This window comes from Heloderma suspectum, chromosome 2 (assembly GCF_057233095.1).
Source record: "Heloderma suspectum isolate Gila_16-S chromosome 2, 16-S_ref, whole genome shotgun sequence".
Classification (NCBI taxonomy): domain Eukaryota; kingdom Metazoa; phylum Chordata; class Lepidosauria; order Squamata; family Helodermatidae; genus Heloderma; species Heloderma suspectum.
In genome coordinates this window covers 46,285,132-46,310,295 of record NC_139459.1, presented here as the reverse complement: position 1 = coordinate 46,310,295, position 25,164 = coordinate 46,285,132, and the positions used below count along the sequence as shown (strand labels likewise).

Sequence of the window (25,164 nt, the reverse complement as noted above, 5' to 3'; positions counted from 1 at the left end):
CCAAAGCAGGGCAGGAGAACCTCCTGCTCTCCTTTTTCAGCTAGACAGTTGATTGCGGCTGTCTAGCCGCGGGAGCATGGAGCAGGGAAGGAGGCTGCTATACAACACATAGGATGTGTCGTATAGGCAGTTACGCTCTTCCCGCCCCAGAACGCCCCCAGCCACGCCCCTTTCCAGCTGCTCCATGCTCCTCTTGCAAGTGCAGAGGATGGGGCTGTACCACACTGCCTCTGAGGCAGCACAGATGTGGGGGGAGGTCAGTTCTCTGAGAACCGACCTTGGAGCATGGGCTCCGAGGTCAGTGCCCGGAAAACAACATATCCTATGGCTGTCTAGCGGCCATTGGATTGCTCCCTTTGCTCCACACAAAGGCTAAAATGCACTCAGTGCACATTTTGAGTGATGGAATAGAAATGTCTCAAGACAAATGAGGACGTTCTTATAAATGTCTCAGATAGCATGGAAATGAATTAGTAATGCTTCAAAAATAAAGGCTGCACTCCTAGACACAGCTGTCCAAATGTAGGTCCCGTTGATTCCACAGTGCATATTGTTTTCTTCGAAGATATATTCTTAGCTCTTCAAGGAACTTCCTAAAATGGGATTTGGGCACAAATTCCAAATATCTTCGGAGCCAAGCACTCTTTCTATTGAAATGACACAGGGTTTAATGATCAGAACATGTTCCAGGTAAGAATTCCACCCGAACATCCCACTGTGGCTTCTTAACCAAACTCTCATAATTCTGTAATGTAGAGAGAGGAACATCTGTGAATTAAAAAGGTGGTTTTGATGCCATAAATGTAATGGAAGCTGCTGTTTCCTGCAGAATAGAAGAGTTAAACATAATACTAACTTTTTTTCTTATTTTGAAAAGTTGGCAAAATAGTTAGATATGACTATGTGCAACTGCTACACAAATAACCTCAAAAAGAAAGTATAACAAAATTCCTAGTTTCAAACCTCTGCCCCCCATGCTCGAAAAGCCTTTTCTAGTCTTAATGTATTCATTGCATATGTTCCAAAGTTGTCAATTCCTTCTTCATGGCCTGCTTCCATAATGGTAGAATATAAAGCTGCAGAGTCTTTTTGTCTGTGGTACAACTCCCAGCCCAGTTCACCTGTTAGAAACCAGATATTAGCATCTTAATTAAATCCAACATTAAACAGTGGCCATTAAAATCTAAAAGTTAAACATGAACATAAACATTTAGGCTTTAATCCTATACACACCAACCTTGGAGTGACTGCCACTGGACTCATTGCTTACTTCCTAATAGATATGTAGAGAATTGCACTGTAAACAGTTTTTCGTATAGCTGAATTATTTGAAAGCACTGCTGCATTTTGGAAAGACCAGTTATTCACTTATGAGTTTAATAATAATTTCCCCACCACTTACCTGTATAGGATATTCTAATTGCAGTAACAGGAATATTGGCAATTTTTAAACATCTGGATAGTAGAAAACTAAATGCATCATGACTGAGATCTTCTGTTGTTAACTTCTGGAGAACTTTCCGTGCATATGGACCAGCTATACCTAATACTCCAATTTCTTCTGTAATATTTTTTATTTCAACATTATATTGTCCTCTAATTGCCACCTCTTCAATCCATCTGAATATAAAAGACAACATTTTATAAGTCCAAAACAGAAAAAAGTTTTAAAATACTGAATTATATGAGAAGTTATTAGGAATAAAAGCAGCTGATGATGCCAAAAAGCATTAGATAAACAAATGTGACAATCAGATAGACCAAAGCATGAACAGCAACCCCCACCCCAGCAACAACTACCTCCAAGAGAAATTTGTCTTGGGCCTCTGGGAGAAATTTACCATTGTTCACTACCTCATCTCTAATTACATTTTTGGGAAATCCCAAGAAATCAAGAAAAATGCAGTCTGAAATGCCCAATTAAATAATAAAATATATTTTCTACATTTAACTAACTCATTGTTGAAACCAATGAAATTATTTTCTCCCATAGCTTTTCTGAGGTTACAACATCATTTACCACTGCCAGTATTTATAAACCTCCTTTTGAGCTCCTAAAGTATCGATGGACAGGAAGCGGGAATCAGTTCTTATGACCATTTGTCATCTTTATCCAAACAAATATCCCCTTCTCTAGTATAACATATGCCTTCTATAGCAGGGGTCCCCAACATGGGTGGTGCCCATGAAGCTCTCCACTCCCTGCTCCCTTCAAAAAATTGTTAATAAAAACCTTGAAAACAGAAGGGCGCCAGGTACTCCTTCCTGTTCCTGCACCTGCTGCAGATCAGCTATTGGCAAGCAGGCAGAGAAGGAAAGAGTTGCTTTCTGGCCCCACTCAATCTTCCACCCATAGATCTTGTCCCTTTGCTTTCTCCCCACTCCCATGGCCTCGCTATTTTTCTCCCTTCCCTTTCCCTAATCTGATTTCTCTCCATTTCTAGCCTCTAGCCTTGCTCTTTTTCTCCCCTCTCCCTTTTGCCTTGCTATTTCCCCTCCCTCCCAGCCTTGCTATTTCTCTCCCCACCACCACTTCTTTAGCTCACTTTAGACTAGCTAGGCCTCAACAGCAGCCATTATGTGCCTATCCACATCCACTGTGGGAGCCATTTTGTGTTGGTGCCCATAGTAGTTTCTCAAATTCTCAAATGTGCCCATGGGTCCGCAAAGGTTGGGGACCCCTGTTCTACAGTATATGCAGTGTGTACCACTGCAATTCTTTGCTCCATTTTTCCAAACTAAGATGTCTGCAGAATGTCAAATTTTGTTGACAAGCCATTTCTGGAGAAAACACAAGCACTCTCAGTATATTATGATAGATTGAGTCATTCTTAATTTGGCTCACATTCAAAAAGCTCCATTATTATTATCATCATCATAATACAGCCCGCATTTCATGGTAAAACCCTCGCAGTATGCACAGTATGCTTGTGCATAGGCACTTTTGATTTTCCTGAACTGCAGCTCCTCCTCCATTCCTAGCATCACAAAAGGGTTTTAAAACTTCAACAGTTAAAATGTACACCTACCTCAAGTCATGAAGCTCTGAGCCAGAACCAGTAATTAACAAAAATTCCCCTGGGCTCAGATGAGAGACTGTGAGCTCAGCATAGACTCTGCCCCTTGGTGTTAACATGTGGCTTATATTTGTGAAACCGATCTATATAGAAAAAAATCAGCAAAAATTATACCACCATATAGTGTCTTGCAGATATCTATTACAAATTAAGTTCTTTCTACAATATATCGGTTACAAACCAATACAGAGTTAGCGTACAATTCTATCCATGTTTAGAGAGAGAAAAACTCCCACAATTCCCAGCATACCTCGGCCAGCATAGCTGGCTGAAGGGATGCTGGGAGTTACAGGACTTTTTTCTCTCTGAACATGCACAGGATTGTCCCCTTAGACATGCTTAAGTCCCACTGATTTCTATAGAACTTCTGGGCCCCCAACAGTTCTATAGAAATCTACACAAAATTAATAGAAATCTATACAGAATTAATTTGATAACATTTCTTCCATTAACTCTCCAAAATTCTTTTTTGCCTTTGGCAGTTCATTTTTATACTTACCTTTCGAGGTAAGACAGAACAGATCAAAGTAGTACGCTTGCCTCCATCTACAAACCCCCAAAGGAATAGCATCTACACACAATAGGTGAATAGGATTATGCCCACATCTGTCCATTTAATTTGGATCTGATTCACAATCCAAGAAAGTCAGGTTGCTTACCTGTAACTGTAGTTCTTCGAGTGGTCATCTGTGCATTCACACATATGGGCTCTGTGCCTGTGTAGAGCCTCGATTCAGGAAACTTCTATAGCTGATGGATTTTGGTGGGAACCCTTCCCCCACCATCCCAATGTGCATACTCTAACGGATTCCCGCTCAATCCCTCAGTTCCAAGGAGACCGCCAATTGTGGCCCCCTTAGAAACCAAGGAACCTCGATACCAACAGAGAAAAAACATTACACTGATACTGAAGTGGGGATGGTGGGTGGGTTGTGTGAATGCACAGATGACCACTCGAAGAACTACAGTTACAGGTAAGCAACCTGACTTTCTTCTTCGTGGTCTCTGTGCATCACACATATGGGCGAATAACAAGCTTACGTACCAGGAAGAGGGTTGGTGTCCTCATCGAAGAACCTCTGACAGTACCACCCAGCTGAAAGAACAATCTCTCCTGGCTCACACGTCCAGACAATAGTGCTTGACAAAAGTGGATAGGGTCGACCATGTTGCCGTCCTACAGACATCTGGTATCAACACCCCTCTTGTAAACGCCACCGATATCACTACCGCTCTGGTTGAGTGAGCCCTCACTGGACCAGACAAGTCCAACCACTGCAATTCATAAGACAGTTTAATAGCCTGGACTACCCAAGACTCTAGGTGCTGGGAGGAGATGGGGAGCCCTTTCTTAGATCCCCCATAACAAACAAACAAACAAATGCTGGGCCCGACAAAATGACTCCATTCTATCTTTATTTAATGCCAAAGCCCTTGGAACATCCAAGGTGTGCAGTGCTTTTTCAATTGCTGTCAAGGGCGAAGCGAAAAAGGCAGGAAGAACTATACCCTAACCTAAATGAAAACTTGAAACGACTTTAGGCAAAAAAGCAACATCAGGATGAAGTATTACTTTGTCCTTATGAAAACGCAGATATGGAGCATCCACTCTAAGGCACATAACTCTCCAAAGCGTCTGGCAGAGGTAATGGCTACTAAAACCACCACTTTTAGAGAGAGAAGATGAAGATCCACTATAGCAGGCGGCTTGAAAGATTTCCTGGTGAGCGCATGCAGTATCACCAGTACGCTCCATGCCAGCACCAGTGATCTCACTGGAGGGGCAAGATTCCTATAACTCCCTTCAAAAATTGATGAACCAAAGGATGGGAGAAAACAGAAGAACCATTGGCAACAGGATGGGAATCTGAAATGGCTGTTATATAAACCCAAAGAGAGGAATACTTAAGTCCTTGCTCATAGAGCAACAACAAAACATTCAGTATATCCTGTATGGTACAGCGGGCAGGGCCAAAATCCTGAGCAAAAGATGTAAAATGTGCTTACTTACTTGCATAAGATTTCCTGGTGGCAGGTTTCCTAGCTGCCTCAAGAACAGCTTGAATAGGTGCAGGTAAGTTCATCCGATCTAGGGCCAGATCGTCTATGCTGTAAGATGCAAAGTAAGTAGGTCCAGATGTCTCACTTTGCCCCCGTCCCTGGAGAGCAGGGTTGGTATCGGTGGGAGTTGAAGAAACTCTCCTTTGACCTGGCACAGGAGTCTAGCAAACCACTGCTGCCTCAGCCACCACGGTGCGATCAGGATGCCATCTACATTGTCCCTCTCCATCTTCACCACCACTTGGGTGAGGAGTGGAAAGGGGGGAAACATGTAAAGAAAGCTTCCACTTCAGTCTCTCGTAAACACATCTCCTAGGGACTGTACACCTCTGTCCGCTCGGCTGCAGAATGTCTCTCACACAGCGTTCTCCACCAATGCAAACAAGTCTATCACAGGGCGACACCATCGACTGAACAGCCAGTTGCGTATGCTCGCCTTGAGTTCCCATTCGTGGGATATTGGAAGGGAGAGACTGAGGTGGTGTGCCCAACAGCTGTCCTTGCCTGCCACATGAATCATAGTAAGGATGATCCTCCAAGCGATGCACTACTCCAGGATCCACATCGAAAGATGAAGTAACAGTATAGAACAGGTCCCTCCTTGTTTGTTGAAGTAATACACAACTGTCGTGTTGTTGGATGCGATTTGAATATGATGGTTGTGAACGACCTCCTTGAATGCTCTCAGAGACTTGTCGACACCGAGAAGTTCTAAAACACTGATGTGGTTGCTGGCCTCGCTCTCTGACCACAACCCCTGAACAGTGAGGTCCCCACAATGAGCACCCCATCCTAGTAGAGAGGCATCTGTCGTAACCGGCCCTGTTGGAGTAGGAAGCTGGAAAGGTGTGCCCTGTATGAGGTTGGGTAGCCTCATACAGGGCACCATTGAAGTGAAGCTTTGACAACAAATGGGGATGAAGGTGGACTTTCCACACATCTTGTCGAACGGCAAAGGACCTTATAAACACATTTTGTAGCATTCTCATGTGGAGATGGGCATATTGCACTACTGCTGTCATAGCCGCCATCACAGAATCATAGAAGCATAGAATCATAGAATAGTAGGGTTGGAAGGGCCATCAAGTCTAACCCCCTGCTCAATGCAGGAATCCAAGTCAAAGCATCCCTGACAAGTGGCTGTCCAGCTTCATCTTGAATGCCTCCAGAGTGGGAGAGTCCACTACCTCCCTAGGTAATTGGTTCCATTGTCGTATTGCTCTAACAGTCAGGAAGTTTTTCCTGATGTTCAGCCGGAATCTCATTTCCTGTAACTTCAGCCCATTATTCCGTGTCCTGCACTATGGATGATTGAGAAGAGATCCTGGCCTTCCTCTCTGTGACAACCTTTCAAGTACTTGAAGAGCGCTATCATGTCTCCCCTCAGTCTTCTCTTCTCAAGCCGACATGCCCAGTTCTTTCAGTCTGTCCTCATAGGGCTTTGTTTGCAGTCCCCTGATCATCTTCGTTGCCCTCCTCTGAACCCTCTCCAGTTTTGTGCATCCTTCTTAAAGTGTGGGGCCCAGAACTGGACACAGTATTACAGATTAGGCCTAACCAGTACTGAGTAGAGGGGAACTAGTACTTCACAGGATTTGGAAGCTCTACTTCTATTAATGCAGCCCCAAATAGCATTTGCCTTTTTTGCAGCCACATCACATTGTTAGCTCATATTCAGCTTGTGATCTATAACAATTCCAAGATCCTTCTCGCTTGTAGTATTGTTCAGCCAAGTGTCAAAGTTGGATCTGAGCCCATAGAGTCCCAAAGCAGCTCTGATTCTGAGGAAGAGATACAATCTGTGGGAGAGGAACCTGCTCGTTTTTCAGAGGCACAACTGGAGGGGGAGCCCCCCCGCTCACATTCCTGGGAGCAACAGTGACCCTAGCATGGAGAGGGAGGGACAACTTGAGCTTCTAGATGTGAGGCACAGGCGCAGAGACAAGCGAGAGGTTGTGGGTGCCAAGAGGAGGCGCTCAGCCCGACTGGCGCGACGACAACAGCTGCACCCCGAGGCTCCACAGGATAGAGGGGGACTCTCCTCTCCTACTCCTTAAGTTCAGAGAGTTGCTGCTCTTTTCTCCAAACGGAGACCAATTGATGTCCTAACTCTTAGATTCCCCTGGTAGGCTGCTCCTTTGTATTTCCACTTAGTCTCAGGCAATTAGCATCTGTAAGCTTCATTAGGTTGAATGGAAATAAAGCCTTGGAAAAGTGCCCTTTTGTCTCTGTGTTGATTCTGGCTACTGGAGGATTTCAGAAGGCAGCAGGGGCATTCCTGACACCAAGTATCCCCTAACTTGTAACTGTGCATTTGGTTTCTTTTTCCTAGGTGCAGAACTTGGCATTTATCCCTATTAAATTTCATTCTGTTGTTTTCTGCCCAGTGCTGCAGCCTATCAAGATCACTTTGAATTTTGTTTCTGTCCTCCAGGGTATTAGCTATCCCACCCAATTCTGTGTCATCTGCAAATCTGATCAGCATTCCCTGCACCTCCTTATCCAAGTCATTAATAAAAATGTTGAAGAGCACTGGGCCCAGGACTGAGCTCTGCAGTACATCGCTCGTTACTTCTCCCCAGTTTGAGAAGATCCCAGTGATATGCACTCTTTGAGTCCAATTCGGTAGCCAACTGTGGATCCACCGGACTGTTGTTTCATCTAGCCCTCTTTGAGCTCGTTTGCTCATCAGGATATCATGGGGCACTTCGTCGAAAGCTTTGCTGAAATCAAGGTATATGATGTCCACAGTATTCCCACAGTCCACAAGGGAGTTTACTTGATCAAAAAATGAGATCAGATTCATCTGGGAGGATTTGTTCTTGACAAATCCATGTTGGCTTCGAGTAATCACTGCATTGTTTTCAAGGTGCTTACAGATAGATTGTGTTATCATCTGCTCCAGAATTTTCCCAGGGATTGATGTCAGACTGACTGGTCTGTAGTTCCCAGGTTCCTCTTTTTTGCCCTTTTTGAAGATAGGGACAACATTAGCCCTCCTCCAGTCATCTGGCACTTCACCCGTCCTCCATGATTTCTCAAAGAGAATAGACAGTGGTTCTGAGAGTTCTTCTGGGAGTTGCTTTATTACTCTAGGATGCAGTTCATCTGGCCCTGGAGATTTGAACTCATTCAAAGTAATTAAGTGTTCCTTGACCATATGCCTATCAATCTCAAGCTGCAATCCTGCCCCTTAAACCTGTACTTCGCCTTTGCCAGGGAGGGTCATAGACCCTCTTTCGGGAGACAACTGAGCCAAAGTAGGAATCGAGCACTTCTGCCTTTTCTTTGTCATCTATTATCATTTTGCCATCCTCAATGAACAGTTGAACCACCATTTCTTTCCTCTGTCTTTTACTATGCACGTATCTGAAGAAGGCCTTTTTGTTGCTTTTAGCATCCCTTGCTAACCTCAGTTCATTCTCAGCTTTAGCGTTCCTGACGCCATCCCTGCAATTCTGTGCTACCTGCCTGTACTCTTCCTTTGTTGCTTGGCCTTCCTTCCACTTCCTATATGTGTGTCTTTTCATTTTCAGGTTATCTCTAAGCTTTTTGTGAAGCCGCATTGGCTTCTTCTGTTGTCTTCCGCCTTTTTTTCTTGGTAGAATTGTTTGTAATTGTGCCTTGAGAATTTCCTTTTTTAAAAACTCCCATCCATCTTGGACTCCTTTTCTTGTTAGAGTCGCTTGCCATGGGACCTTACTTATAATTATTCTGAGTTTATTAAAATCGGCTTTCCTAAAATCCAGGGTACGGGTTTGACTACACTCGGCTTTTGCTTCCTTTAGAACCAAGAACTCAAGTATAACATGGTCACTTTCCCCCAGAGTTCCCATAACTGCTACTTTATCCACCAAGTCATCTCTTTTGGTTAGGATCAAGTCAAGGATAGCTGATCCCCTTGTTCCTTCCTCTCCTTTCTGTAGGAGGAAATTATCCTCAACGCAAGTCAGGAATTTCTTGGAGGGGCCATGTTTTGCAGAATTTGTGTCCCAACAAATATCGGGAAAATTAAAGTATCCCATTACTACTACATCATGCTTCCTTGAAACATTGGCTATTTGCTTTTCAAAAGTTTAATCCTTGTCTTCTCCTTGATTGGGTGGCTGGTAGTAGACTCTGACCACCATGTTCCTTTTATTCTTTGCTCCATCAATTTTAACCCAGATGCTCTCGATGGGGCTACCAAGCTCATCCTCCTGTATTTCTGTGCAGAGATATGTATTTTTCACATATCATGCAACTCCACCTCCCTTTCCATTCCTCCTGTTCTTTTTGAACAAGCTATATCCTTCAATTGCTGTATTCCAGTCATGAGCGTCATCCCACCAAGTCTCAGTTATATCTATCAAGTCATAATTTCCCTCCTGTATTAAGAGCTCAAGTTCGTTCTGTTTGTTTCCCATACTCTGGGCATTAGTATATAGACATCGAAGACCATGTGCTTTATAGTCTGCCTTTCTTCCTAACATGTTTGTGAAGACTATTATTGGGTGCTATGAGAATTGTTCTCTCCGTTGTGGTGCATGAGCCTTCCCCCATTCTTACCCCCAACTTTACGTCTCCCTTCCCCGTAGGATTCAGTTTAAAGTCCTCATGATAAAGTTCTTCATGCTGTGGACAAACACATCAATCCCAACAACTTTTGTATCGTATAGGCAATCATGGTGCAAGGGCCCTGAATATCGGTAGCCAACTTCACCAATGCTTGTGCTCAATCCTGAGGCAGGAATGCTCGACCTCTGACAGAGTCTATGGATGCCCCAATAAACTGGATGAGTCTGGTTGGAGTCAAGACTGACTTCTCCAAGTTTATGCATAAACCTAGGTCTTCCAATAGATCCAGCATCCGTCGAATGGCACTTTGCAACTGGAGCTCCAACTGAGCAACCAGAAGCCAGTTGTCAATGTAAGGATAAATCTGAATTCCTTGTAGTCTCAGGTGGGCACACACCACAGCCATACATTTCGTGAAGACTCTTGGAGCTGTCGCGAGCCCGAACAGCAAAACCTGGAACTGGTAAGGGAGGCCGTCGACTGCAAACCATAGAAAATGCTGGGTGAACTCCTCTATCACAACATGAAAGTATATGTCTTTTAAGTCGATGACCGCGAACCAATCTCCTGTCTGCAGAAGGGGTAGGATTGAGGTCAATGTCATCATTCTGAACATTTGGGGTGAGATGAACGCATTGACCCCTCTGAGGTCTGGAATCGGGCAAAGCCCTCCGTCCCTTTTCGGTACTGTAAAATACCAGGAATTGAACCCCCCCCCCCTGCATATTCATGGGAGGCACCAGCTTGATTGCATCCTTCAACAGGGGGTTGTTCACCTCTTCTTAAAACACCAGAGAAGAAGTTGTGGTTGTAATGTCCAAAAAGGGAGGGAGAGTGTCGAACTCGATTCTGTAACCTCGGTGTACAATCTGTAGGACCCAAGAATCTGTTGTTATCCCCTCCCATGCTGTAAAAAAGGTGGCAAGATGGCAGCCAAAGAAAGGAGGGCTGTCTGAGGAAGGTGGAAGCATGTTGTAGTCAAAGATGTTGCTTTTTCCTGAAGTTGGGCCTTCGACGAAATGACGAGAAGCACGACGCAGAGGGAAACTGATGTTTCTGTTGTGAAGCTGGTTGCTGGGGTGCCTGAAGATCACCTGCAAGCCTGGATTGCTGGAATGACAATTGATGGTACCATCTGCGTTGCTTAAACACTGGCTACAGTTGTGAAAACCCCATTTTCTGAACATTAACAGAAACATTAGAAGAACATTAGCCTTCTGTATGGTATCCATAGCCTCATCAGTTTTAGAGTTAAATAACCCATCACCGTCGAATGGTAAATCCTCAATCCGAGAACCCACCTCCTGTGTAAGTCCTGCTTACGACAACCCAGCATGCCTATGGAATGCAATTGCTCCCACCATCGCCTTGGCATCACAATCTGTTTGGTGTCAAGCAGTATTAATCTGCTGCCGTGCTACTCTTGTTGCCTCTGATTGAAAAACATGGGCCAACTCATGTTGATCATCTGGGAGATAATCACACAGTGAACCCATCTTCTCCCACAAAAAGAGCTGAGAGTAAGCTATGGTTGCTTGATAATTTATGTTGCATATTTCCAGCGAAACAGAGGAATATATACAGTATGTCTACCCATCAAATCCAATCTCCTGCCCTCCTTATCAACTGGAGAAGAATGAACACAATGATATCTGCCCTGCGAGGATTCAACAATCACTGAGTTCAGAGGAGGATGAGTAAACAGGAATTTAATGTCCTTCTCCTGTACTCTATACAGGCTCTCCAGCCTTTTAGGTGTCGGTGTCATGGAAAAGGGAGCCTTCCAGGAGAGTTGTACTGTCTGTAGCAAAGTTGGAAGAAATGGGATGGCCACAAGAGTAGCTGACTCCAAGTGAAGAACATCAAAGACTGGGTCCTTAATCCTCTCCATAGGTTGCTGGGCCTCCAGACTGAGTGACTGGACCATTCTCGAAATCTGTTGAGAAAAATTACCCATATCCTCCAAGGGTGAGGACGGGTCCTGTGAGCCCACAGCAACTTCAGGAGATGAAAATGAAGAGCAACTGATGACACAGAAGCAGAGTCAGACTGGTAAACCTCTCTTGGGGAAACAGAAGAGCTGCGTTGAAGATCTTGATCATGAGGATTAGGAGATGCCTCCCGAAGTAACGGAGGCGAGGCCCTACAGCCTGTGTCAACTTGCGTAGCTGCTGCCCTAGGCATTGATGGCTGAGGCGGAAGAGGTGACTGCAGCACAGGAAGTGGTGCCTGTACCGCCGGTGGTGGTGGAGGCAAAAATGTCTCCAGAACTGGTGGTCTAGCCATGGAAACTGATGGAAGAAACTCCTGATGGTGACAGTGAGCGTCCAGGTAGGCAAAATTTTCATAAGGATAAGGATGAGGAAGATAATAACGCCAATCATCCCAATCAGAGCGACATCTTGGTGGAAAAAACTAATCCAATCCTCTATCCCAGTCAGAACAAGCCAATCTCAACCTGCCTCAATCTTGTGACCATTGAAAGGGAGGAGGCCTCTCACCCCTATGGGAGTAAGCAGAATGGACTGATGAAGAGGACTCTCAGTATGGATGGCTCTGTAAAAGATCATCCCCCCAAACCTCTCAGTCTTGAGTTGGTGTGGAGTCACAAATTTCCCCTTCTGAAACAGATGCCATCTGTACTGGTACCGATGTCGATGCCGACAGTGGGACAGCCATTGGAATTGGCAAATCCAATAACGGAGGAGGAGTTGGTAAGCAAGACACGGTCTCGGTTGGAGAGATAAGTGTTTTTGACTCTCTCTTCTTCTTTTTCTTTTGGCCCTCAGATGACTGTGAGGATCATGGCTTTTTCGACAACTTTTTGCCAGAGAAACTGCCAAAGAATGGCATGGTGTAGGCAGGTCAGAACAGCCCATGGCTAGAGCCAGAGCCTACCGGGAAGGTGCAGCAGATGCCAATCCTTCCTTCTGAGGAGGCTTATCCACCCTCTTTGCTTTGTCTGACTGTGGGTCTGACAAAGACACCATTGATTTTTTAGGGGTGTCTGTCACCTTCAAAGCCTTTTCCCAGAGGATCACCTTAAGTCTATCAGTGCAGTTCTTCCGAGCCTGTTTGCTGAAGGACATGCAATGATGGCAAGCTTCAACAATGTGCCCTTCTCCAAGACAAAGAAGGCATAAAGAGTGTCTGTCAGTGGGCAGCAGCTTACCCCCGCAGCGAACACACTTCCAAAAAGGAGCCTTAACGGCCATACGCCCAAGAGCACTCCGCAATCAATGATCACCGTGAACCGGAAAGAAAAATAACTCAATACGAAAAATGTGAAAGGAAGAAATACTAAGAAGACAGACAGACAGACAGACAGATAAGAAAATAAATGAGAGTTTTCCTAAGCACAGTCACCAAAACCCAAGAAGTCCCTTCAATTGAGTGCTGCCACAATGGCAGTTGACGAAGAACGAACGGATTGAGTGGGAACCCGTTAGAGTATGAGCACTGAGATGGTGGGGGAAGGGTTCCTACCAAAATTCCTCAGCTACAGAAGTGTCACGAATCAAGGCTCTGCACAGGTGCAACAGCCCATATGTGTGATGCACAGAGACTGTGGAGAAGAATTGGAGATAATATTTATATGAGGCCTGTGTTAATACTGCCTAATCTGTATAGATCTGAACCATGCAATCTTTACTGCACTTCATTCTGATGTATGCAGATTCCATAAAACAGACTTACATGAAATGTATAGGTCCCAATCCAACATGATGTCCAATATGTGGGAATCAGATGAGCCCAGGCCTGGGTCAGATGCATGCAGGAGGGGAGGTGGATATGATCCCTTATCACACTTAGGGCCAAACTAGACAAGACATCAATCATGCCATTAGAATTTTACAAAGTAAATTGCAGGCACAGGCTGCCCATTTGGAATCACCCCATGCATGCAATTTACTTTAAAAAACTCAATCATGCAATTACTAATTGTGCAATTGGTGTCTGTCTAGTTCCGCCCTTAGATTCAACACACTTGAGAGTTCATATGAACAGAACTATGAACTTCAACTCCTTCCAGCCTATACAGAATCAGATCCTATATTAATGTAGTTATTATATGTCTATTTACCTTTGGGATTACATTTGCAAAAAGACGATCCAAAAGTTTGACAGAATCACTGCCTTTGACGCTAAATTTGCCAAATGGAGTAAGATCGATCAGACCCACTTTTTCCATCACCTGTTTATATTCACGACCCACAGGTTCAAACCAGTTTGTGCGTTGAAAACTAGGCCTAGAAAAAGAATGTTTAGCTGCATTAAAAAAAACAGCCAATACCTGCCTAGTAGTTTTCAACTTAGCTTTACGCAAACAGCTCAACACGACACACTTTTGACATTGTTTTTTCCCCATTTTGTTCCCTCCTTTCAACTCCTTTTAGGAAATAATTTGAAATGGATAAATGTTAAGCATACTTATTTTGACAAGTTTATTACTTTCCATTGTAATAATGGAAATTCCAAACAGCACAGAGGGAATGTTTCTGTTGGATATGTGTATGTATGTATATATAAATATGTGGTTGTGCTGTTGCTTTTTCTTTTTATATATAGTGGTGGCCTATGGCTCCAAGCGAAGGGGACGGCAGAGCATGAGACGGCTAGATAGTATCACCGATGCAATGAATATGAACTTGACCACACTCCAGGAGAGAGTGCAGGACAGGAAGGCCTGGCGTGCTATGGTCCATGGGGTCACAAAGAGTTGGACACAACTTAACGACTGAACAACAAGAAAATGGCTCCAAGCAATAAAGTTGACGTGACCTGACCATCCACTACTTTCCATTGTGTAACAATAGTTAATCTTTAACTCAATTACAAATCCAGATCAATCAAATCAAATGAGTTCATATTTTGTAATGCAAGCAAAATCCTTACTAACCTTTCCTCTGAAGTTCAGAATCCCAGTACATTTATCTACTGTTTCAGTGAACTGTTAATCTTGCTATTTATTACTTTGTATTTTTATGATCTAGAGATTGTCATAATTTCTTCATTTTGAACAATACAGATGGAATCCCATAAGCACTTTTAGCGGTGTAGCAGGATCATGGCAGAAAGTCCTTGCAGATGTGTTTATGCATCTGCAATGTGCCTACATTTAAATAAATTGTAGAGATGTAGACTTGTACATGTGGATGGGGACCACTGTTTTTGCAAGATCGCCAATCTCACATATGAGCATGTCCATTTTGTACAGACATAGGTATATTACAGATGTGCAAATATATGCTTGTATGATGGGGGCAGGCTTACTATCACAATACTGTTCCTCACTATGCATGGTTGAACATCATAGAATCATAGAATAGTAGGGTTGGAAGGGGCCTATAAGACCATCAAGACCAACCCCCAACATCCAGACAGCACTATAACATTTCAGGGTATGACTGCAGCAAGAAAAAGCGTGTTTATTTGTTCAAGTCCTCTGCAAGTAAGTGGGGGGGAAAACGGCAGACTGAAACATGAACTGGCCCTTACACTTCAAGAAACATCTAGTGAAAAAGCAGTGGTTTGCTTATTGGCTGTGTTCGAATGTATCGCTAAACCATGGTTTGTTTAGCTTAACTGTGGTTTGTTTATACATCTTGACCCACCCCAGCTAACTTGGCTTGCGTTAATCTTGGTTTGTCATTATGTCTGAACCTGCTATCCTGCTGCACAATGGCTGCCCATATCGCTACAGAGACATGAGGCAAGAATGGTTAGTCCTCCCTCCCCCTTCTGGCTGGCAATAGGCTTCTTTCCCCACACACTTCCTGGCCGACAAGATCTCTCTCTCCAGAATGCCCATCTATTTCTGCAGCAGCCTTGCAAGGAGAAAAAAAATTAAAAGAATCACGGGCCATTTTGCTCACATCTATCCAGGGACACCGCCCAATGAGATCGGCCTCAGAAGACCTTCTGTCTGTCCCATCAGCCAGGACAGCTAGGCTTGTGAGGACTAGGGGAAGGGCCTTTTCTGTGGTGGCCCCCACTCTGTGGAATACCCTCCCTAGTGACCATGACTCCTCTCTGATGAGCTTCTGCCAGGCTTTGGAAACCTAGCTGTTCAGGCAGGCATTTGGGGAGGGTTAGGGTTTGTTTGTTTTTTTAGAGCAATGTTGTTTTGTTCAGTTGATTATGAAAATTTGTTGTATTTCATGTTGTTATTTGCATTGTATGCCACCTAGAGTGGCCAGGTAGCCGGCCAGATGAACTGAATATCATATTTTTTTTTATATATATATATATATATACACACACACACACACACACATACATGAATATGATATTCAGTTCATCTATATATATATATCCAAGAATACATGTTGAAAGCACAGCTTTCCTCTTAGCAACCTACCTCAATTTAAAAACTGATACCAGCTCACAAAACCCCTCTCAAAACGGAGTACACAATACTGACTTTTGCTATTTAAGTGTTTTTTTGCAGACTAGGACTGAAGTTGGCCAGGTTCAAATTCCTACACAGCCATGAAGCTCAGTGGGTGTCCTTAGGCCAGTCATTGTCTTTCAGCCTAACCTACTTCAGAGAGTTGTTGTGAGGATAAAATGGGGAGAGGAACCACATATGCTGCCTGAGCTCCTTGGAGGAAAGCAGGATATAAATGTAATAAATAAGTAAATAAATGTACAGCTTTTAGAACAGCCTAAAATACATGTTCTAAAAGCTCCACAACAAAAGGAAGATAGGATGTACTTCCAATAAATTCTGAAAGATAAATCAATTATCTGGCATGTATTAACACTAATTTAGTGCAGTAAATAAATATTTAACTTTCATTTACTTGTATCCAGTCTCATCCCCAGGTTTGTAGAACCAATGAGGTTGCTCCCATCCTGCATGGAATCCCATGGAGCATTTAGACTTAAGGATGTCATACAGCCCACTGACTCTTTCTGTAGGTCTCCCAGCAAATCTTTCTTCCTTAGGATAACCAACTGCAAAGGTAAAAAAAACACACCACATGCATGAAAAGGAATCACTTATTGCACATGTACACAGGATTATTTTTCATGTACCTTTAAATAAGCTTTCAGCACAGTACATCACTGGAGGTTGTGAAGCATCATAATAGTGGATATAAAATAAGGTGGCATTTTTATATTTATTTATTTATTTATTTCATGTACAATATTTATTTTCAATATTTATATACTGCTCCATATCAAAGATTTCGGAGCAGTGAACAACAAGATAAAAAAATAAAACCCCATAATTAAAAAAATTAAAACATTTTAAAAGAACAGATTCTGAACTTAAGAGAGCTTCGGCTATTGGGCAGTATAGAAATGAAATAAATTAAATAAATAAATAATAAATAATACACTGCAGCTGGTCACTCAGGGAAGGTCTCTCGAAATAACAATGTCTTCAGGAGGCACCAAAAGCAACACAACGTTGGCGCCTGCCTGACTTCCAAAGGCAGGAAGTTCCACAGGAAAGGGGTCACCATGTTTCACCATGAAAAGAACCATGAACCTTTTCACTCCAACCAGGCCATAGGTCCATGTGGAACCACCAGGTGCAAACCCTCTGATGACCTCAGTGACCAGGCAGGTTGGTAAAGAAGGCGCTCTCTCAGGTATCCTGATACCAAGTTCTTTACGGCTTTGTACACTAGCATTAATATCTTAAACCTGGCCCAGCAGGGAATAGTCAGCCAGTGCAGTTCCCTCAGCAAAGGACTTACATTCTGAAAAGGGGCAGTTCCTGACAACAGCCGAGCTACTGCATTCTGCACTAGCTCCAGCTTCCAGACCAGCCTTAAGGGCAGCCCCACATAGAGTACATTGCAGTAATCCAATCTTGAGGTTACTAATGCCTGTACCGCTGAGGCCAAGCTATCCCTGTCCAGGATTGGCCAGAGCTGGCGAACCAGCCGAAGCTGCTAAAAGGCACTTTGAGCCGCAGCTCCCACTTGGGCCTCCAGCGACAATGATGGATCTAGGAGTACCTCCAGACTACAAACCTGATCTTTCAGAGGGAGTGCAACCCCATCCAGAACAGGCAAAGAAGCTATCTCCCAGACTCAGGAACCACTCACCCACAGGGCTTCCGTCTCGCCAAGATTTAGTCTCAGTTTATTGGCTAACATCCAGCCCATTACGGAGTTTAGGCACTGATCCAGGACTTGCACAGCCTCTCCTGATTCAGATGTCACAGAGAAATAGAGCTGCATGTCATCAGCATACTGATGGCATTTAGCTCCAAATCCCCTAATGACCACTCCCAGCAGCTTCATATAGATGTTAAACAACATTGGGGACAAGATGGTACCCTGTGGCACCCCATAGTCACCCAGTGTTACTCTCTGAAATCGGCCTGTAGGTAGGACTGGAACCACTGTAACACAGTGCCTCCGATACCCATCCCACAGTTGATTCAGGAAGATACCATGGTCGATGGTATCAAAAGCCAATGAGAGGTCGGGCAAAATTAACAGGGTTGCACTCCCCTGGTCCCTCTCTCGATAAAGGTCATCTATCAGGGCGACTAAGGCTGATTCAGTCCCATAACCAGACTGAAACTCAGACTGGAATGCAGGGACCACCTCTTTCCTCAGGGAAGCATTTATCACTCTCTGAACCCACCCAGTCATATCTCCTCAGCTAGCTTTTATCAGCCAAGGGGGGCAGGGATCAAAAGGGCACATGGTTGGTTGCATTGCTGCAAGCACCTTGTCCACATCATCAGGCTGCAGGAACTGGAACTGATCCCACAAAATTGGGAGCAAAAACCAAATCAAGGGTATGCCCTGCTTCATGTGTTGGGCGATGACAAACTGAGACAGCCCCATGGTTATCATGGAGGCCATAAGGTCTTGAGCTGGAACTCCAGAGACAGCCTCAGCATGGAAGGTGAAGTCACCCAGAACCCCCATCCTGGGTTCCTCCAACACCACACTCAAGACTGCCTCTGCCAGCTCAGTCAGGGAGGATGCTGGGCAGCAGGGTGGGTGGTACACCAGCAGCATCCCCAATGTGTCTCTATGGCCCAACAGCAGGTGCAACCCCTCAAGGCCCGCTCCAAGGTGGAGTGGTTTCCTGGTGATGGAGATGAAGGTTCTATGAACCACAGCGACTCCCCCACCTCCCGCCCAGCCCTCCAAACTATGTTGATGTTGCACCGAATACCCAGGTGGGCAGAGCTGAGTCAGGTCAACCCCACCCAGCTCACCCACCCAAGTCTCAGTAATACACGTCTGGTCGTCCTTCTCATCCACAATTAAATCATGAATGAGTGTGGTCTTATTGTGGACTGACCTGGCATTAACTAGCACCAACGCAAGACAGGAGGGCTCAGTGGATGAGCTACCAGGCATATGAGAGCTAGAGGAAGGGGGTAGAAGGGGAACAGCGTGTAAATATCTGTGGCCCATTGTACTTTGATGTCCCAACCCACTCTTCCTGCCATATCTCCTTCTGCCCCAAGTCACTGGGATAGTGGTGCTCCCTTCATTGGTCCCTGTGTCAGAGTTTCCCAAGCACATCCTTACCACAGTGTCAGGGCCCAACTTCAGCACTGCAGTGGGCCTTGTAGGTTACAGCCAGGATTTGATTAGAAATAACCTGAAAGTGCTTGGGCCTATTCAGCCTCTGGAATGTCAGAATCTGGGTGAGCTTATCTCTGTCAGTGTTCTCAGAACAGAGCCAGGAGGAGTCACCCAACTCCCTTTCCATCTGTTGGTCTGGCCTTGGCAGGCAGGGAGGCTGGAAGCTGTCCATGAGAACCTGACAGAGGTGGGGTGGGGTTTGCAGAAGGGTCACCCAGGTTGAAGCGTCAGTGCTGGAGGGCTGAGCGGTGATGCCCTGTTTAGACAGGGGCCTTGCTGAAAGGCTAAAGGCCCTTGTCTGTCAAGGGATCGGGGGCGGATGTTTTACAGTCACCGTTTCCCTTTTAAGCTGATGCAAAGGTGAAGAGGCTTTGCTAGGAACATCTTGTCTTCATTGCCTGAAGCCTTCTCTATTTGGATCCATCATCGCCTGGGCTTTTGGAGGCACTCTGCACATGGACTCTCCCTTAACTGGAACCTTAGATTGCTAAAGACTTGCCATGGAAAGTACTGTGAGGCTTTTCATAGACTTCAACTCTCATTTGCTGTGGATTGTGCCTTTGTTTGTCGTCAGCTCAGCGTACTGGCAAGCTGGGTTTGATCTATGATTTTTGGGCTTTCCTCTGCCTGGATGCATGCAGTGTGGAATTACCAACGCAAAAGTGGTGGCATGGAATACCTTGCCTGTCTGGGGTTACCCTTCCCTTGATCTTGACAGACCTCAACCTGGAGTTATCAAAAAAAGATTCAAAGCTGGACTCTCAATGGGTGTGGTTTTGTTTAGGCCTTTCAAGAATTTATCCCTTGATTGCCTGATGGGGTCATTCCAGGAATCATTCCCATTCCTTATCTGGGGTTTGGAACCCAATGTAAAGATGGCCTGGGCTAAGTACACCATGAATCCAGAGTCCCTTCCCTTGTGTCAGAATCATGGAGATGGCAACGGGGAAACCATGTTGATGAGGATCACAGTCACGTGTTTAGTGTTTAGCTTTGGACTGTTCTGGAATTACATAGAGCCTATAACTACTGACTCAGCTATATGATTTCTGAAGAGTGTAACCATTAAGCTTTTGCTGTGGGATTTCCTGCAATAAAGAAATCTCATTGATTTGGGTGTCCAGTGTTAGACTGCCTGAGCATGTGTGCTGGCAGGATCGGAAAACCTGACACACACCAGAACTACCCACACGCTCTCAGCACCCATCCACCATTCAAACATACCCTCAACCATTCAACACATACACTCCACTCATCCAACGATCACTCCCAGCCTGACAAACATAATCACAGTTTGTAGCTTGTGGTTATAACCAGCCACTGGTCACAACTAAGACATCAGGCTTGCCAACAAAGCAAGCAATATAACGAACAAGAAGGTGCTTATTTCCTAGCCATTCAACCTACTTCCATTAGTTCATGCTCATTCCATCTCTCACCTAGAGTGTGGCAAGCAGTTCTCCCCTTGGCTCTCACCCAGAGGAGGCCCTGCTTCTAACTACCACAGGCTCCCACCCTGGGCAGAAGAAGCAACTCTGGCACATGAAGTCCTGATCACCTGTCTCTCAGCCAGGGTGGGCAAACTGTGAGATGTGGGTACAACTGTTGTCAGGGAATCACTGCTCTCACTCAAGGGCACCCTACTCACACAGGTAGTTAATAGACAAGCAGAGAGCAAACAAACCAAGGAAGAAGGAGAAAATAAAAGGCACCCCTGCCCTCATGGCACATGGAAGGGGCAAACCAAAGGGGCGTGCTCCCTTTGGTGTCGTCCCCATCAGGGACGCCCCTGTTGGGACGCCCCTGTTGGGACAGACCGCTGGTGGCTGCCCACCACTTCATAGCAGGGCAGCTTAAATCTCTGTGATGTCGGAAGGTCTCAAAGGGCTAAGAGATAGCGCTCTGTTCTGATTGGCTGGAGATCTTCAATAGGTGGCCTCACTCCACAATCAGTGTCAGGCTGATGCAAGGCAAAGTTTACTGGGAGGTTGGGGGGAGCTGTTGCAAGTAGTTGCAAGGAGCTGGAATGTAATGGAACAAATCTCTCTCCCTGGTTTTCTTCTCTCACCAGTCTCTCACCAGTCCAAAGGTGCAGAGTGCCTGGTCCTGTGTCTTTCACTGCTTTTTAAGTAGCAGGGTGGCTTAAATCTCTATGATACCATTATATCCACTATGTACAGTATAAATTGACTCAGCGTACTACATGGGAAGGTATAACCAAGCCCTGTTCTCTCCATTACTCCAGAAACAGAAAACAAGCTAAAAAGGATCAGCACAAGTATCTGTGATACACATGCCAATTTTACCCTTTTATACGGGAAAAGTGATAAGCAACCATCTTACCAATATTGTTAAATCCATAAGATTCTCTTGCTTTTGCTTCTGTGTATTCTGTAGTTGTCCATTTTCCATACCTATTTGGATCTAATTCTATTAGATCAAAAGGAGGCTCCCCACTGAGTATCCAGTCACTGAGATACTTTCCTATGCCACCTGCATGAATGATGCCATATCTGAGGAAAAAAAGAGATAAATATTTCCTTCACAAATGTATTTCAGATAACATTTCAGCACAGGCCTTTGGGATTATAAACTCACTTCTTACTATTTTTTTCTAGGAAACGGTTTTTCTAATTTTGTTAATTATTGGCAAATTAATCCAGTTAAATACGCAGCACTCAGGCAGCCTGATTTAGGGCCAGTGCAAGGCTCAGCAAACTAGAGGAGGCCAATTCAGAACATTGGTGTTAGATCCTGAAATCTGGGCATAATTCCTGAATAAAGCACTGATTCAGGACCACGTCACACAGGATGAAATCTCCTACAAAAAAAGTCAAATGTCCACTTAGAAAACAGCATGAGCCATGTTGTAGTTCATTATATGTGACAAAACATATGTGTCTGTGTCACCATGTGTACATACAGAAGGAAGCTGCTGCTAACTGCAGCTTCCCACTACATATATGCATGATAAATAGACACATGCATACACATGAAATAGTGGATACTTGCCACTTCCTCCCTAGAAGTGCCTTCTGTGTAGGAAATGCATTTTGTATGGAGCAGCCTTTACATGATGGTCCCTGGGGACTCACTATCTATCTCTCTGTTTTAGCTGCCCATCTGCCCGTTCAGGTAAGTGAAATTTTAAAAGTTGATAGCTGTCGTGACTTATACCATAACAGCAAGCTATATTTATTTATTTATTAAATTTATTAATCGCCCATCTGGCTGGGTGATTAATAAATACATTTTATTTAATAATAAAACAACTGTAACAAATGGGGCCACCATGGACAAAGAATGTTAGAGCTAATTATTATTTCTATTGTTGTTTACTTTGTATAATTATTTATTTCACAGGAGCAAAATGGAGTATTGCCCTGCATCATTGTACTTTGATACTGCTGTTGAGAAGGGTAGAGGAACCATTGTCCAATGTTTAGTGAAGACAATAGAAGAGCTGTCATTTGCTACCACAGGACCATTACAAAGTCGAAGTATGGATAGGGCAATGTTCTGAAGCCTGAAGGACTATACGATTAAAAAAAAATCAAGGGCAACATTTCAAACACCTTCAGATTCCAAAAGAAAAAAATGTATTATCACACGAATGTAGTCTGAAATTATTAATCTTTCTTATTTAAAAAACCCTGGAGAAATATTATTATTTTAGATACGATATGACAGTATATAAAGAGAATTTTGAGAGCAGGACTATATTAACTAACATATATTAAGTGGAAAACATACACCTGAAACTTGGTTTCCAAAATTCATATCTACCTAAACATTTGATCCAATTTTCTCTATATAATCCATACTAATTAACCACTTTGTTAAAAAGGACTCCCATTTATCCAAGGGTCTCTTTGTAAGAGCTGGCATACCATAGTGCTTATATCCACATAAGAAAAATGTTGTGCATGAATTGACTTAATGATACATTTTGTTGTAAGAACATGGATCTGGCAGCTGCTGTACATATCAGCCTGAAAAAAAAATCAGCTTTACTTCATAAATGATGATATACATGGTTTTCCCAGTTCAGCTATTATCTCCATATAGGAAAAGTATAATGTATAAATTTCTGGTTGTATGTATTCAATGGACATATTCTTAGGCAGATGAATGAGGTTGCCCTTTTTTCTGACTAAGCTCTCTTACGAGTTACCGCATGTAGCATATTAACTAATGTACAGCTATCCTACAAGACAAAGCATAATATTGTTTTGAAGAACTGTACTGCACAGCAGATAACTGGGCTCAGAATAGAAGAAACAAAAGGCAGGGAAAGTTGGATGAGCTTCAAAAAAAGATATACATATAGCCACTAACAACAAAACAAGCAAAGAATGGGTAACGAGGATGAGCCCATTGATATTTCTAGAGTGATGCACATAAGAATGGAAGAAGATCCCTGCTGGATCAGACCAAACGCCTATCTCTTCCAACATACTGTTTCACACAATGGCTAACTAGATGTCTATGGGAAGCCCACAAGCTGGTTATGACTGGCCAATAGTCCTCTCCTGCTGTTCTTCCCCAACAACTGGTATTCAGAGGCATGCTGCCTCTGATCCTGGATGTAGTAAATAGTCATTATGACTTGGAGCCATTGATAGCTTTATCCTCCATGAATTTGTCCAATTCCATTTCAAAGCCATCTAAGTTAATGGCCATCATTGTAACTTGTGGTACCAAATTCCATAGTTTAACAGTATGCTGTGGGAAAAAGTACTTCCTTTTGTCTGCCTTGAATCTTCCACCATACATCTTCATTGGATGACTGTGGGTTCTAGCATTATGAGGAAGAAAAACTTGTCTCTAGCCACTTCCTTCAGACCATGAATAATTTTATAAACCTCTATCTAAAAAAAACACATTGTAACCTTTCCTCATAGGAGAGTTGCTCCAGTCCTCTAATAATACGTTTGGTTGCTTTTTCATGCATTTTTCCCAGCTCTGCCAAAACAACCCACAACACACACACATTGAGATGCAGCAACTGTACACAGTATTCCAAGTGTGTCTGCACTATAGAGGCATTGCGATATTGGCAGTTTTATTTTCAATCCATTTCCTCATGATCCTTAACATGGAATTTTCCATTTTCACAGCAGCTGCCCACCGCATTGAGCTATCCACCACAACCCCAAAATCTTTTTCCTGGTCAGTCACTACTGGCTCAGTAGTAGTGTATATGTGAAATTAGGATTTTTTTTGCCCCAGTGTGCATCTCTTTACACTTACATTAAATTGCACCTGTCATTTTATTACCTATTCATCCAGGTCAGAGAGATCTTTTTGGATCTCTTCCCAATCCCTTTTGTTTTTACAACCCTGAATAATTTGGTGTCATCAGCAAACCTGACTACCTCACTCATAACCTTAACTCTGGATCATTTATGAAGAAATTAAACAGCACCAGTCTGGATACAAATCATCGGGGGACCTTACACTCTTCCATAATGAAAACTGCCCATTTATCCCAATCTGAGCTTCCTGGGGGCCATCTACATGGCACCGCTTTCAGCATTCACTCCATCATAACTGCGCAGCATTGCAGCTGTGAATTAGCTTCTGCTGCGGTATATGCATGGTTTACTGCGGACTTCCCCAATGGAAAAATCTGCTGTGCCCTGACACATGTCCATTAAAGCAAAGTAAACTGTAGCGGTTGTGCTGCTCTTTTTTTTACTATTATATTTAAATGTGCAGCTGCGCAGCCACATCAGGATGGGGGTGTGACACCTTGGGTTTATGTAGCTGTTTTGTATTTTAGGGGTTCTTTTGTGTCTGTCCGTTCCTCTTTGGTAAGATGTGGGTAGTCTGCTCCTTCGTTACCATGCCAACTGTTTATACACATTCACAGCGGCAGTCCTCCGGCCCCA

General features: G+C 43.9%; 1 protein-coding gene across 1 annotated transcript in view; it reads right to left on the bottom strand.

Annotated features, from left to right (window-relative positions):
- Positions 1-25,164, bottom strand: part of DMGDH (dimethylglycine dehydrogenase) — a 99,770-nt gene that overhangs the window by 44,177 nt on the left and 30,429 nt on the right. Inside the window, exons 8-13 of the mRNA XM_084833397.1 lie at positions 21,614-21,783; positions 16,502-16,655; positions 13,780-13,945; positions 3,030-3,160; positions 1,403-1,620; positions 964-1,121 (exon numbers count right to left, since the gene is read on the bottom strand). Coding sequence (XP_084689523.1) covers positions 964-1,121; positions 1,403-1,620; positions 3,030-3,160; positions 13,780-13,945; positions 16,502-16,655; positions 21,614-21,783 — 997 coding nt within the window. The remainder of the gene's footprint in view (positions 1-963; positions 1,122-1,402; positions 1,621-3,029; positions 3,161-13,779; positions 13,946-16,501; positions 16,656-21,613; positions 21,784-25,164) is intronic.